Source organism: Terrapene carolina, unplaced genomic scaffold (assembly GCF_002925995.2).
Source record: "Terrapene carolina triunguis isolate 2854851 unplaced genomic scaffold, T_m_triunguis-2.0 Scaffold58, whole genome shotgun sequence".
NCBI lineage: Eukaryota > Metazoa > Chordata > Testudines > Emydidae > Terrapene > Terrapene triunguis.
In genome coordinates this window covers 51,926,249-51,941,127 of record NW_020664409.1, presented here as the reverse complement: position 1 = coordinate 51,941,127, position 14,879 = coordinate 51,926,249, and the positions used below count along the sequence as shown (strand labels likewise).

General features: G+C 38.0%; 1 protein-coding gene across 2 annotated transcripts in view; it reads right to left on the bottom strand.

Moving 5' to 3' along the window:
- Positions 1 to 1,915: 1,915 nt before the first annotated feature.
- The window catches only part of CHD7 (chromodomain helicase DNA binding protein 7), a 125,486-nt gene continuing 112,522 nt past the window's right edge, over positions 1,916 to 14,879 (bottom strand). The window contains exons 25-37 of one of the 2 annotated variants that reach the window (XM_024198449.2): positions 14,051 to 14,180; positions 13,605 to 13,677; positions 13,301 to 13,358; positions 11,912 to 12,140; positions 11,534 to 11,742; positions 10,672 to 11,349; positions 9,744 to 9,904; positions 7,672 to 7,899; positions 6,983 to 7,426; positions 6,141 to 6,362; positions 5,545 to 5,685; positions 4,754 to 4,858; positions 1,916 to 3,817 (exon numbers count right to left, since the gene is read on the bottom strand). In XM_024198449.2, the coding sequence (XP_024054217.2) occupies positions 2,885 to 3,817; positions 4,754 to 4,858; positions 5,545 to 5,685; positions 6,141 to 6,362; positions 6,983 to 7,426; positions 7,672 to 7,899; positions 9,744 to 9,904; positions 10,672 to 11,349; positions 11,534 to 11,742; positions 11,912 to 12,140; positions 13,301 to 13,358; positions 13,605 to 13,677; positions 14,051 to 14,180 (3,611 nt within the window). In that variant the 3' untranslated portion in view covers positions 1,916 to 2,884. The remainder of the gene's footprint in view (positions 3,818 to 4,753; positions 4,859 to 5,544; positions 5,686 to 6,140; positions 6,363 to 6,982; positions 7,427 to 7,671; positions 7,900 to 9,743; positions 9,905 to 10,671; positions 11,350 to 11,533; positions 11,743 to 11,911; positions 12,141 to 13,300; positions 13,359 to 13,604; positions 13,678 to 14,050; positions 14,181 to 14,879) is intronic. The other variant, XM_024198450.2, reaches the window with a different exon arrangement.

Below are 14,879 nucleotides of genomic sequence, written 5' to 3'. Positions count from 1 at the left end.
TATCCATTCCAAAAATCAAGTGTCACCTTCTTTTAGAAACGATAGTAGATGCCTTACATTCTAAATGTAAAAAGTTAAGGTGTTGAAAATGCAGGTTGTTTTGCTTCCTTAACTTATTTAGTATTAATTTGTCACATATCAGGAAGTTACACACAATTTCAATTTTTCTTTGAGTATGAAATGCAGGTGCTACATAATGCTAACTATTGCTATAGAAAAAATCAGAGGAACATTTTATAGGGCAGAAATAGTGTTGTGGTCTAATGGACATTCCATTCTAGGTTTTAGATTTTCCTGTGCTGATGTCCATTTGTCATCAGTGGGTATATCAAAACCATGATTTTAAAACTCATTCCTACTCTTCTCAATTAATAAAGGCTTCCCCAAGGATAGCATTCGCTGGTGTAAATTCCTTGCTGGGAATTGTGAAATTGAATAAAACTGGATACTGTATATTGGTAAAAATAATATAGTTACAAATAATCATTCACAGCAGACACTTCTGAGAATTGCATAATTGGTTCCAAAAATCAGTTCAACAAAAAGAATTCAAGTAACTTCAAAAACTGATAAAATGACTGCATCAGACAAAATTTTCCAGATCAGACTCGGGGCCTTTCAAGTTTGGTATCTAGTTTTTTATGGTAGCCTATGTGTGATGTTTTAGAGAAAGACAAGAATAATGCACCTAGTCAACTGTGCAGTGAAGCATACAGGGAAAAAAATCCTCCCTGACCTTCATTAACTCTGAATGATCTATTAAAGGGGCAGTATAAGCCATTTTGATTTCTCCTCATTTAGAGTGTATGCATGTGATCCATTCATACAATATTCACTTTCTAGCTTTTCATTTCTAATCTTGTATTTTCATTGCTCATGAAGAGCTCTTTTTAGGCCAAGTTCTGCCCTCTCATACATATCTACATCCCACTGAATTTGGCCCTTGGAACATTGGTTTATTTGAGACCTTGTGTCAATCTGTACTGCAGATCAGCTTAAAGTACTCAGCCAGGTACAATTCTTATGGCAGACAGTATAACTTTCTTCAAATGAGCATTAGGATTTACCCACTTCAGACATTCTAGGTAACATTTTCAGCATTGTGCACGGATTTTTCATTTGTCACTGGAGTTGTGTGCCCATAGAAGTTAAAAATCTAGTTTTTCATGCACTATAGTGGAAGTCTACCCCTTTAACTTCATGTCAGGAGGGTTATGTGTATGTCCAGGTGACACAACAAAGTGAAAACAGTAGTTTTCAAATGATACATTATCTCAAATATCAAAGGTCACATAAGGGTACAAATCAGTAGCTCTCCAGAAAAGGTTTTGGTTTTAGAAAAGTGGGTCATTTTTAGTTTCATGTAGGTTGTTTGACATGGTGGTTTCTGGCATCACAAGCTCTGGTCTACAGGATACCACAGAGTCTTTGTGTCCCTTGCTGACACTACAGCATTGTGTTTTTCTACCCATTAACCAAGGATAAATGACCTAGATATTGTGCCTATTAAAGCCTCATTTTTCTTTTGCCCTTTTGTTCTTTAGTGTACCACATTATCACATGCTGAACACATTTTAAAGTATTCTCAGTCCCACATGCACTTTTGAGGGAGTAATGCAGGGTTTTTGTGTGTTTTTCTGTAGAGTGAGTTAGAGTGGAATAATGTGAAGGTAATTCAAGATTTTTCATCCCGCTTAGTCTCCTGAAGACAATCAGTTCGACATATTACTAACAATTAATCTAGTAAAAGAGGATATAGCAAGAAACTGTACAAAAAGCCACAATGATGTATTTTGCTTCTACTGCGAAAACACCCCCATCCCCCCAAAAAACCAAAACCACCACACTTTTTATACAATGAGAGAGAGAGAGAGAGAGAGAACACCATTTGTCATTTCTCTAAACACTACATTCTATAATTACAGCTCTGCATATCATGGGTCACTTTTATTAAAAGCATCATTACTACAGTTGGCAGCAATTTACATCTTATCTTACATGATAGCAGTTCCCAAAGAAAAAAATAAAAAGACATCACAACAAAGAAAACAATACATTTACAAAGTCATGTCTGTAAACTTCAAGGCTAGTTTAGAGTTGAGGTAATGCTGTTTAGCTTTGTGGCTAAAGTAACAAAGTCCTTTAATTTAAAAAAGGTACCTGATTTTCTTTATTTTTTTTTCTCTTTCTTTTTTTTTTGTTTATACCAGTGCATTACAAGATCACGAGACGATTAAACTGTAGTTTTATCCTGTAAGAACCTTCTCAGTGGGTTAATTTCCAAAAGGTACTCTTCACATTCAACAGCTGCCTTATTATTGCTGTGTCTCAAGACAGAGACATTCACACTATCATGGAGATTGTCAGAAAGAGTGTGTGTGTGGGTGTGTGCACGCGCGAGTGTATGAACTCCCATACAGTCAAAATGATGCGCAAGTATGATATGTATGGTAAATTTCATCTTGACCTTCACAGCAAAAATAAAAAATAAAAAAATTAAATATATAACTTCATACTTCCTTTAAGCAGCACTTCCTTCTATTAGTGCCACTTGATTACAAATTGCTGCTTTTATAATAATACCAATGGTACCAAAAGAAAAAAAAAGCAGAGCATTATGTCAATTTCCTTAAAAAGACATGATCACCTCTCAAATTTCATCTCTCCTAGGGATAATAAATAATGCACTGCACAATACTTAATGACCAAGATACCTTTTGACACATCTGTATAACATGACTTGAAACTTTTTTTTTTTTTTTTTTTGCTACACTATGTTACAGAACAGCTTATAAAAACTAAGTATGGACATTAACTGTGAGTGTAAACAGTAGGACTACCACTTGTCAAAAGTTTAAAACACTTTAACTGTAATTGGTACTGGTTATTCATCATTTTCATTGTTTTCTATTTCATCCCCCCCATCAAGCGAGTCTAATTCTTCACCCTGTGCTATTTCATCTTCTAAAACGGAGGAATCTGCAGTTTTATCAAGGCTCTCCTCTGCATCACTGCCTTCTAAATTCTCCTCTTCTTTAAATGCAGCCCCTTCAGTTTTGTCAGTAGCCTTTTCTTCATTGGAGCCCACTGCATTCTGAAGTCCGGCTAATCCTGGGAAACCAGGCAGCGTCAATCCTCCCAGTCCTGGAGGTAGAAACATAGATGGATAGAACAGGCCAGGAGCCATGGTGGACAATAGGAAAGGATTGAAGGCCAGAGGGTTTGTGGGCAATCCAGTGTTGTTGCTGGTGGCGGCGGCGGCAGTAGCAGCACTGACAGATCCATTTGCAGAGTCAGTAGCAGAAACGTCTGTGCTTTTCTCAGAGTCTTTGTTCTCCTCTTCGTTCTCATTTTTCTTCTCTTCTGCTTTTGAAGTGCCATCTTCAGTTTCTCCTTGACTGGAAGCAGGAGTGGTGTTTCCAGGAGCAGCTGTTATTGGGTTATTCAACAATCCACCCAATCCAAACATGTTGGGTAACCCTGCCATACCTGGCAACATCAGAGGCAGCATGGCAGCTGGATTTTTAGAATCACCTCCAGCAGCCGCAGCTGTTGCTAGTCCTGGAGGGAAGCCCATGAGGCCGGCAAGCTGGAGAGACTGTAGATTCTGTAGATTCTGAAGGCTTGTGAGGTCCATTCCAGCAAATAGACTGTTCATTAGCAGTGGGTTGATTCCCGAAGTTGAAGCTACAGCGGCAGCTGCTGCAGCTGCTTTGGCAATTTCACTTTTTGGCCTTCTTCCTCTTCTGCTTGCTCCTTCCTCTCTCACAACTGGGCCTGTGAGAAGACGGTCAAACATGGACTCTGGAACAAAACCCTGAACAAAGAGGTGAAAAAAAGATTCTTTATCAATATACTTTCAGTTTTAAATAGGAACGGTTGATTATGCACTGTCAGTGTTCAATACTCAGCGTATATGTTTAATGGGTCATGTGTGAGAGAAGAACTGTTATACAATACTTCTGAATTCTTCCATGTTGGTAATAACAAAATAAAATCTCAAAATTGGTAAATGACGAATGGAGACCGACTAACATGAATGTTGGAGCTGGCAGAAAGCATAGGAAATGGAACAAAGTGAACAGCAAAAAATGCTAATTTTATACATATAACCACAACGATAGGACAAAACATGCTGAATAGAATCAGAGCTGTGAAACACACATTTCACAGACTGCTCACTAAATTCAATTAAAATACGATGAAAACACTGCAATTACACGCTGGTCATGGTTTTTCTATTTCTACTGAACTACTGTTTATCAGCTGGGCATTATCCTACGCTTTCACAGAATAAATGAGTATTTGCAGTGTTGCTTGCTTCTGCTTCAGACGGATCTTTTAAAATGAAAAGCTGGAAAAGTTAACCCCTGGATGCTGGTTGATATCAATATGCTTCAATTAAAGAATCCATTTCTTATATGGATGTGACTATTATTTGATTCATATTCAATTAGTGAATGAGTATTTGTATTTAGCAGTCACGCATATTTATATGACTATGAAAAAACCTTAATGTATAATAAATGTTTAAGATTGTGCACTAGTGGCTATCTACTGCAACCCCATTGCACATTTCTATCATCCTCTCCCAAACGCCAGATAACTCCATCCTGACACTAATATTTCCTTAGTTCAAAACAAGCTACAGGCTAAAGGCTTAACAGTCAATGCTTATGTGGGGAAAATGTATACAGTGTTGATTTCTTTTTGCAAATAAACTTTAAATGGAACAACTGAGCCTTATACTTACAGACTGCTTAACAATATCAGTCCAGTCTGGAGCGACAGCAAATTCAGGATTTTCTTCCAACCACCTTGGCAGGTCCTTCATTGGAGGGGCCATAGCTCCACCCATCTAATTAAAGACATTAATGACTCTTAAACAATGCACACATTTCATATGCAGAAGATTAATTTTATTTTCTAAAAGGTTATAGTGGCTTTTAGTAGTGCAATTCAGAGGTGATTAAGGGATACTAAGCCATGTTAGTCTGTATCCACAAAAACAGTGAGGAATCCGGTGGCACCTGAAAGACTAACAGATTTGTTTTTTACCCACGAAAGCTTATGCTCTAATAAATCTGTTAGTCTTTCAGGTGCCACCGGATTCCTCATTGTTTTTAAGAGATACTGTCCGTCTTAGGTCATGTCTATGCTGAAACTTCATGTGGGGCAAGCTGGTGTGTAAATCTATAGAGCTCTAGCATGGTGTGCACTAACTGTCTGTATAGACAAGCCCTTATATACTAGTTGGGAGACTGAATATTTTTGAACTAATATTTGTGACTCAAGCAGAGTCAATAATTTAAAAAGTTTGTTAACTATTTCATTTTAAAAATCTGAAAAAAAAAGTCAAACAAATTGTTCAGCAAATTATTCACTCACTAACTAAAAGGGATGTAAATCGGGGGACCGCAGGCCCCCTAAATCAGCCTCTCAGGATTAAACCCTAAATCATCTTGGCATGAAAGACTTGCTTCCTGGGTACCAGAGATGCTCTGAAACAGCTCTAGGAGAGGAGAGGACTAGTCTAAGTTTTACCTTCTTTCCATTTCGTTTATTTACAACAGGTACCCTTTCTTCTCCTGTCAAGGTGTTTATATCCAATTTATTAGGGTTTCGACATCTGTGTCGTTTTTGCTTCGGCTTCTGAAATGGGGAAAACAGCACATCTGCACTCTTCTAAAAGGAAAAAACAAAAAAATATATTGCGTTAGGTTTTTCTATTTTCCGATCAAAAGAAATAAACCTTCAATCAACTCATTGCAACAAAAGTTTTTAAGACTATATATAGCCAAATTCCTTGCTTTAAGATTTTTCTTGAAAATCTTATCCCTTTTTTGCCAGAGGGAAACAAACACTCTGCACAATTTGATGTATATTTTCCAATACACACATCGCTGTTAAATTTAAATATAAAAATGAAGTTAAAGTAACATTCTGGCAACCTATGGGTCCTATTTCCATTGAAGTCTAGGGGAAAACTACAACTGACTTCAATAGGATGTAGGATCAGACACTAAATGAGTATGCCTGGTCTTCACAATCTCTTTCAATAAATGTGTTTCAATTTTTTTAAGTCTTAAGACCACATTAATTTGATATAAGCTATAGTTTTATATGTAACATCTACTTACTGGTACATAACTTGGCATATCAACAGTATAAGTAGGATGCGATTTAAGCCATTCAATTAAATCCTTGTTTTTAGGAGCATCCTCCCCCACCAGCCTGGTCCCATCCTCTAAGTTAATTACAGGGATCCGAGTGTCCGGGTCCAGTTGTCCAGGAGATGGAATGTTTCTTGCCGGTGGGGTCTCCATATCATCTTCAAATACTTTGGTCACTTCTGCATCCTCCTGCAAAAAATTGATGCTGGTATGAATTTTCACCTCTAAGGAATATTACCTGGGAGAAGTGATTTCCCAAAATGACTAGCTAAAATCAGAGCTTACCCATCAGGGAATCTCCCTAGACTATTAAAGTTGTTTGAATAAATCTTACCATATAAAGCAATATTGTTACATTACAGACATTTGGGAAGTTTAGTGATATTTTACAAGAGCACATTATAGCCCAAAAGGCAAGTTTTGAGGCTATTTTCTAGCTGTTCCCAATGCAGAGTCCCTGATCTTTCCTCTTTTCTCCATAATTAGTATTCAGTAAAACCTCAAACTGGAATTCCATTTTGTTAGTGCACCTGTAAGGTTTTTGTGAACAGTGAAGTTTGCAGTTACTATTTAAGAGGTGTATATTACACATAACAAAGTTGTCATTTGTCACAGTTAAAGGTGCTTAATTTGAAATGCATAACATTTTGGTCAATAATTGAAGAAAATATAGCTCCAAATATGAACAAGGAGCTGATGGACTTAGTAAAAAGAAGAAATGTCTACACAATCACTTAGACTACAATAGCACTTTAACCTCAGAGTAATAGATACAAAGGAACAAACAGAAAAAAACACTACTCTCTTACAACAGTCAGCGATGTCCGTTTGTTGCTCATAAACAATAGATCAAGCCCTTCTACATTTTTCCTCCTTCCTCTCCTCCTCTTCATGGGCGGTTCTCCATCCATTAAAGAACCATTTAGTAGATGCCTTGTGGGTGTGCGTGAAAGACCTGCTTGCAGGAGCTCCATTTGAGTTTTAAAGGCATCAGACACTGGTGTGGAGACATTAGGCAAGATAAACTTAGAAGTAACAGATGAAAAATTTGAGGTAGAACTTGTTGCCTCTCTTGAGGCCTTTGATAAATCTACAACTTTTTCTTGTCCATTTTCTGAGACCACCTGAGACTCTCGTAACTGGGCAACCATTTCCATAAGATTTCTCCTCTTGGCCGCTCTTTCAGCCTCAATTTCAATCTTTCTCCGTCTCCTCCTCCGCTGACGTGGGACTGATAAATTGAGTGCATCTTCCTAATAAAAAATGAGCATTTCTAATTACTAACAAAGCAGTACTGAATTTTAGAAAAAATCTGATGTTCCACTTGACCATAAGACAGAAAGATTGCACAAACATTTTAAAAGACAAAGGTCTCATTTTATTCAGCAAAGCAGTTTAAAGCAGCCTATTTTTCCTTTTCATCTCCCCGACCCCTGGTTACTTAACATGCAAAATGAGGTTCCTTTTTCTATAATGTAACCAGAAAGATTCAGCTTGCCTTTGATAACTGAGGAGAAGCAGTGATATCTTCACTGCCACTGATGCTGGTTTGACCAACCATGGAGAGCTCTGCAAAGCTCCTTTTCTGTAGAGGGCTGTCCACAGCTGTCGGAGTATACCCAGGTATGAGCCCCTGGAAATCAAACATCTGGCGCCTATTTACTGGCCACTTCCCTTTTAGCACTGCTTCACAGATGTTGTCTAATCGGTTGATCATTACTCGGTCCTGCATAAAGGAAAGTACATAATGAACCTTTGGTGCGAAAGTAGCCATTTAAACTCAGTCAGACTGAGCACAACTGCACAGTTTAATAGCCTGCAATACTTGAGAAATACAAGCAAACATATCTAACAGAATGCTTACAGACCAGAAAATAAACCAGTTGTCTTAAACAGTTCACATACAGAGAATTATGGTGGAGAGAGATGAAGTTACTTTTCATCATTTAAAACTAACGTGTGTTGGGGGAACTCGTTTTCTATAAAGAAATATTACACTAGTTGACATTTACAAAGCACTCACTATTGTTTACATAATGCTAAACTTCAGTTGTTCAGCAAAATCATCAGTTAGGACAGGAGAATTAAAATAGCTGCAAATCAGTATCTTAAAGCTATGGTATTTCATATCCAATAGGCTGGATTCTGCAATTCTGTCCCAGGAAGTGGTTCCTCATTAGCGTCACTATTAATAAAGTTCAACATTATGAAACGGGCACCAACCTAGGGACATCTAATGAATGTCAATTTTCATTCCACACCCATTATCACTTCAAATTTCATTGAAGCGTGTACATTAAAAAAAATTCTAATTACAGTTTAGTTTACTTAGACAGAATTTACACAGTTTAAAAGCATTTGTTACTATGAACCTTTAAACTCCTTTGGTGAAACTTTCTGAATCTAGCGTTTTTAATGTTTCCTAAAATGACTTTATGAAAAGAAAAAGAAGGATCACTTGATTTTTCCATTTCAGTATTCAATGATTTTGTATTCTAGCTTGCTTGAAATATACTGAAAAACACTACAGTCGTTCCCCGGGTTACGCACGACCCGACTTATGCAAATTCGAACTTATGGAAAAAGTTCCATAAGCCAGAAATAGGATTTTCAAGTTGCGGAAATTTTTGCGTAACGTACGGGTATACGTTTCCGACTTACGCAAAAATTCGAGTTACGCAAGGCTTTCCGGAACAGAACGATTGCGTAAGTCGGGGGGGCGTCTGTATATGAAAAATACTGCCGATTAGGGAATAGAATCGTCCTTTAGCTTCCTGAACAGCAGAACACTGCAAAAGCCACTAGCAAGTCTCAGCAGCTGCAACAGACTGCTTGCTTTCCCCAGGAATAAGCCTATTAGAGCAAGTTTTTTTTTCTAAACCAGATGGCCCTGTTATGGTGATTAGTAAGCTTAAGACTATTACTACTTTATTTCCCTCCTTACCCTCTTTGCAAAACCAGGAAACAAATTTATAAGGATTTATCACAAAAATCACTGTTTTATAGATGGTTTCCTATTAAATAATTGTCTGCATTGTTACAAAAATAAAATACAGGATAAAACTTCATCTGCAGTTGCTGCTTATGTTTACAGGAAACCTTAATACAATTACATCTGTCAACATTATATAATGGTTTGGAACAAGTAGGTCATTAGTACGCTCTCTCTACAATCTCCTCACCCCCAACATAAATGGTGATCTTCCAAACCTCTGCTCTTAACACTGTAGGCACCTCTGCAGATGAAACCCATAAATCAAGGTAATAAATTTGCTTCTATCAACAAAAGTGTGATTCTGTTGACATAAGAATATATAGTTTGCAAGAAAAATAATGCATTACACCAGTCTGTCTATACCAAAGAACGTAATGTAATTCCTACTTTTTCTCTGCCTACTCTCAAAGAAACTGAAATTTACAACCTTATTTCATAAACTTCCTAGGTCTCTATTAGACCATTAATAAAATGTGTTTTGAACATTAGAGAAACATACAATCTGCAAAACTGAAAGACTATTAATGAAATAAAGCAGGAAGTTTTCCATGTTCTATTCGTACTGAGAAAGGTACCTTAGGCCAGAAAGAAAAGGCAAATGTTCTCTCATGAAGCAACTGAGCGACTGAAGGATCTCCATCTTCCAAATAGAATCCATCACGGGTTTCATCCCTTGCAGTGCTCATAGATGCATTGCTTTCTTCATCAAAATTCTTACCCTGAGAAACTGTTCCTGCTGAGGAATAACAATCACCAGGCATTAGCTACAAACAGACCAATCATCCTAACTCGAAATCTTTGGTTGAAATGTGGAATGTAGAAAGGTACTCTTTTTTTTTTTTTAAGTACAATTTTGGTCTTTTTGTAATGCGGATTAGTCATGCTGTAGCTTCAGAGTTGAGTAACATTTGGTATAAACATTATTCTTTTTCCACAGGAGCTTTCCATATCCTACTGAAGAATACCACTAACTTAAATTCTTCTGCTATAAAACATTGACCGAAACCTTGCAGCAGTCAAACTATTGGTATTTCAGGGTGAAAAGGGGGGAATTTAGTATACCATTTTGTTAACCCTTTCAGAGAAGGATTTCAGGTTTCTACTGAAAGATTTTAAAACAGTAACTAAAAAGTAAGATTGATAATCTTGAGGCACAGTAATGCTTGTAATTTAGATACTTATTGAATAATTGTTGGGGCATATCCTTGGACCTTCTACAGCCTCTGTGCTCTGATGATGCCAAGGGCCTATATTATTGGCTCAATTAGCTATTGATATTGACCTGCTGTGGGGGAATCCCCAGGTGAAACAGCGCTGCTGTAGCTGCTCTTACACCACCCTATCTGGGCCATTGGCCTGGGGAGAGTGGCTGGGGAGTGGATGTTTCTGTCCAATCCTCAGTTGCCATAATGGCTCCTTGGATGCCAACTATCAGCTAGCACAACTTTTAACATTAGCTTCATGGCTTTTCTGTGTTAGTCAAATCATTTCTGTATGCATTACCTTCAGGTTGGGAGGACTCTTCTGATTTGTCGTCATCATCAAGTTTCTCCTCTTCGTCCTCTTCTGAACCTTTTTCAGAAATAGATTTTGGATCTACATCTGTACTCATTTCTATAGCTTTCCTTTCACATTTAACAGGTCCAGGCTCAGCCTCAGCATCACATTCCTGCTTAATGCCTTTTTCTGCAATATCTGTCTCCTCTTTAATATCAGACTTTTCTTTGGCTGCTGAATTTTCAGACCCCTCAACTTTAGACTCAGCTTGTTCTGTAGCCTTGTCGTCTTGTACTGGTGTGGATGGGACAATAGGGGGCGTATGACTGCAGCCAGCACCCAGTGGGTTTAGTGAAGACACACTACTTGCATTACCTGCCCCTCTGTTTTGAGCAAAATTTCTGTGGGCATCAAGAAAAGAGAGTTCAGGGTCATTCAGGATGTGATAATCTGTCCTACTGACTCCATGTTTAGCAGCACCAATCAGTAAGTCTTTGTCATGTTTACCACACTCCCACCACTCTGGCAGATCCAAGCTTGGCTGGCACAATTTTAGCCTCTCCCCCAGCTGAGGGTGGTGGAGAACCTGCTCACGGATTTTCCGTAACAGTTCTATGCGATATAAAGTCCTAGAAGCACGCTCCTCTGTGATTGGCTCAATCATGGTGGAAAGATCAGGTGGTTCTGTAACAAAATTAGATTTTCATTGTTTAACCTGATTGAATATATAAGTTGGTTTTTAAAGAATGAAAAATTACAAAATTTGTAATGACTACATTTTGTTATCTAATCATGTTTCAACAGGATTGGTCTCTTGATTTTAAACAGAGTAAGTTATTCATGTGGATTTTTATTATTATAAACTTACCTTCATCTGGTTTGGCTGGCATTCGGCATACCCGCCTGCACATAGTCACAAAACAATTAAAGTACTTCTCCAAACTTTCATCGGACTTCTTATCAAGCCTAGCAAAAGCTCTGAACTGATTCCAGTCAAATTGCTGTTTCATAGGGTCAAAAATAACCCCAAAAGTAGATACTACACGATAAAAATCTGCTTCTTCTCTTCTTGTCCATCTAGAGTGCAAAAAATTAGGAATGGTTAGAACAAGGCCTGACAACAGTTTAGATGCACTAGAAGACCCCAAATGTTAACTATTAATCCAAAGCAAAACTGAAATGATGGCAACATACATTTTCATAGATATCCTCCATTGGCATTTGGGGGAAGAAATCTTAAACTCACTTTTGACGTTTTTCAGTTATTATAGCTTCTCTTTCTGCTTCTAGTGCTCTCACTTCCTCCCTAGGCCGACGTCTCCGTCGGTCCGTCTTCATTAGTGCCTCTTGCCTCATTTGTTGCCTTTTATAGCTGCGCTGATAGGCAGTAATGAGGCGACGCAGACGGGTAGTCAGGGTTGAAGTGGTGGGCCAGTAGAGTTGGCCTAACTCAGCATTGCTTTCACTGTGCTTGCCTAGAGAATAGAAAAGTATTTGTGTATTGTAAGGACAACATTAGGCATTTCAAAGTCTTTATGACTAAACAGGATTCTAATTTTGTAAGGTGAAAGTATACTTCATTACTCTAGAAGTGAAATAAATAAAAATTGGGAATAACTATTTTTGTTTGAAAGGGAGGAATGGATAGGATTAGTAAAAAACCTACCTCAGAAAGTTACGTAAGTATTTGTCAAATTTATGTATAGCCAACTGCCTTCCTCTTATTCCTAATATTTCTATCACATGCACCTTCTTTATTGACTTTTGTGACACCAAGAGATTTGCATTATAGAGTAAAGTTAATGCGATAGATCTCTAAACATATGTACTAAAGTTATTCAGTCCCTTATGAGGAAACACTTACATTTACGATTTCCCATCTTATTATTTTTTACTCTCTTACACTTGGCAAGCTTCCTCACTACTGAGAAACATACTTTAAATGATTTCAATATTATCCACTGGAAAAATATCAATGGCTAGACTTTCATATCTTAAATATATAGGGTTTTACCATCCCATAAACCCCATTGTGTAATCAGAAACTGAACAAGACACATAATAAAGTGGGATTGTTCACAAGTAGCTAAGAATTAAGATCTAAGACAGCGGTTCTCAAACTGTGCGTCAGGAACCCAAAGTGGGTCATGACCCCCTTTGAATGGGGTCACCAGGGCTGATTTAGACTTGCTCAGGCCCAGGGCTGAAGCCTGAGCCCCACTGCCCATGGCCAAAGCCAAATCCCGAGGGCTTCAGCCCTGGACAACGGGGCTCAGATTGCACGGCCCCTGCCTGGGGCTGAAGCCCTTGAGCTTCAGCTTTGGCCTCCCTGTCCAGAGTGGTGAGGCTCGGGCTTTGGTCCCCCCAGCCGGTGCAGTGAGGCTCGGGTGGGCTCAGGCTTCAGTCCCCACTCCTGGGATTGTGAAGTAATTTTTGTTGTCAGAAGGGGGTCGCGGTGCAATGAAATTTGAGAATCCCTGATCTAAGACTCTGAAAGATTTGGCTTTTCTAAGCACTAAAAAGTTTTAACACACATTTGTCCAAACGGACCGAGCTAGTATCTTAAGTATGGGCATTAATATGGATAATAATTAAATGCATTAGCCCCTCCCTTTTCACTTTCACAAACCCTTACTTGTCGTGTGGCTCTCTATGGATTCTTCTTTATCTTCTGGAGGTGAGTTTGCAAATTCCTTTGGGGAAGACAAGAGTTACTTTAGTTTTAGGTTTCAATTGTGCTTTATTTTTTAGAGGAAAAAGGGCCATCTTCCCAAAAAAAAAAAAAAAAAAAAAAAAGAAACAGCAAGGTACGATTGTCACAAATGTGTTTTATCTGGTGGCTTGTGAACTTTTATAATTAAACATCATTCTAAGAACATTTTAACATAGGCACTGAATGTCAGCATTACACATCTGCATTACTACGCTGAGGTTCTTACATCAATTTCATCCTTGAAAGGAGCTCTGGTTGGTTTATATTCTGGATCTTCATCTTCTCTGTCAAACTCTCCTCTACACAAAATTTAAAATGATAAAAATAGTTATCAGAACAGAACAAGTATTTTTCCCAAAACAACCCATATTACTGATGTTATAAGTCTCAAAGAAGAAATGACAAAAACAGAACAAGTGTGGAAAAAAAACAAGCATCCGTTTGTGATGATGTATTAATACACAAATATGTCTCAAGTTCACCTGTCTCAATTTATCTGCTTCTCTGAAAATATTAGTTTGAAGTATTTTTACACTGTGTTAACTAATACATTATCACTTAGTATCCTCAAGTCAGATGTAAACACAATAAGTGAACTCACGCCAATATATACAGCACTTATTTTATTAAAATCAGTTTATTATTTATTACATTTATAAATAACCTTCTTACCCATCACCACCATCTGCTAACATATCTGTCCCTCTCTGTTCAGCAGCTATGGCCTTGGCATCAGGCATACCAACCCGTTCCAGAAAGCACAGCGCAGGGTCAGCTCTCATAGAATTGTACTTCTCATAGCCTGTATGGGGTGGGGTAGAAGGAGGGGAGGGAAGAAAAAAAAAGAAAAAGAAATCACACCACAATTGAACAGAATGATTTATGTTATAAGGACAAATGGTACATGTTTTACTTTCATAAAACAAATCTCTTCCTCATCATCTTGACTTGAATCAAACTGCTTCATAAAGATACTCAGGATCCTGGAAATTATTTTCTTTCTATTCATGTAGCACAATATTCTCGTATGAGTATATTCACCAATGTAAAAAGAACTAATGTGAAAACATTTGTAACAAATAATAGCAAATGCTAAACAGGAAGATTTTCAAGGCTTTTTTCCAATATCCAGTTTTATATGACACATGAAAAACTTCTTAATGGTTACTTTATGACCTCTGCAGCAGTTCTCCACATTCACCCCACTCCTCCTTCACCCCCCACCTCCCGCTCTTCCTATAGTTCTGGCCCTGCCGGAACCTGCATTAAAACTGAAAAAATGCTGCATACATGGGTTGTACGCAAGGCCAGCGAACCTGTCTTATTAGGTTTAGGATGATGCATGTCAGTAAGATGACACTGCTCCCTCTATAGTTTTCAAACTGCTGTTTGCTTTTTTTACTGCCCAAGTTGACTAGATGGAAAATGGCAGATCCCAACAGTGCACTGCAGGAAAATGATTTTTAGACTACACTTGCCTCAGCTGAGCCCACAAAACGGA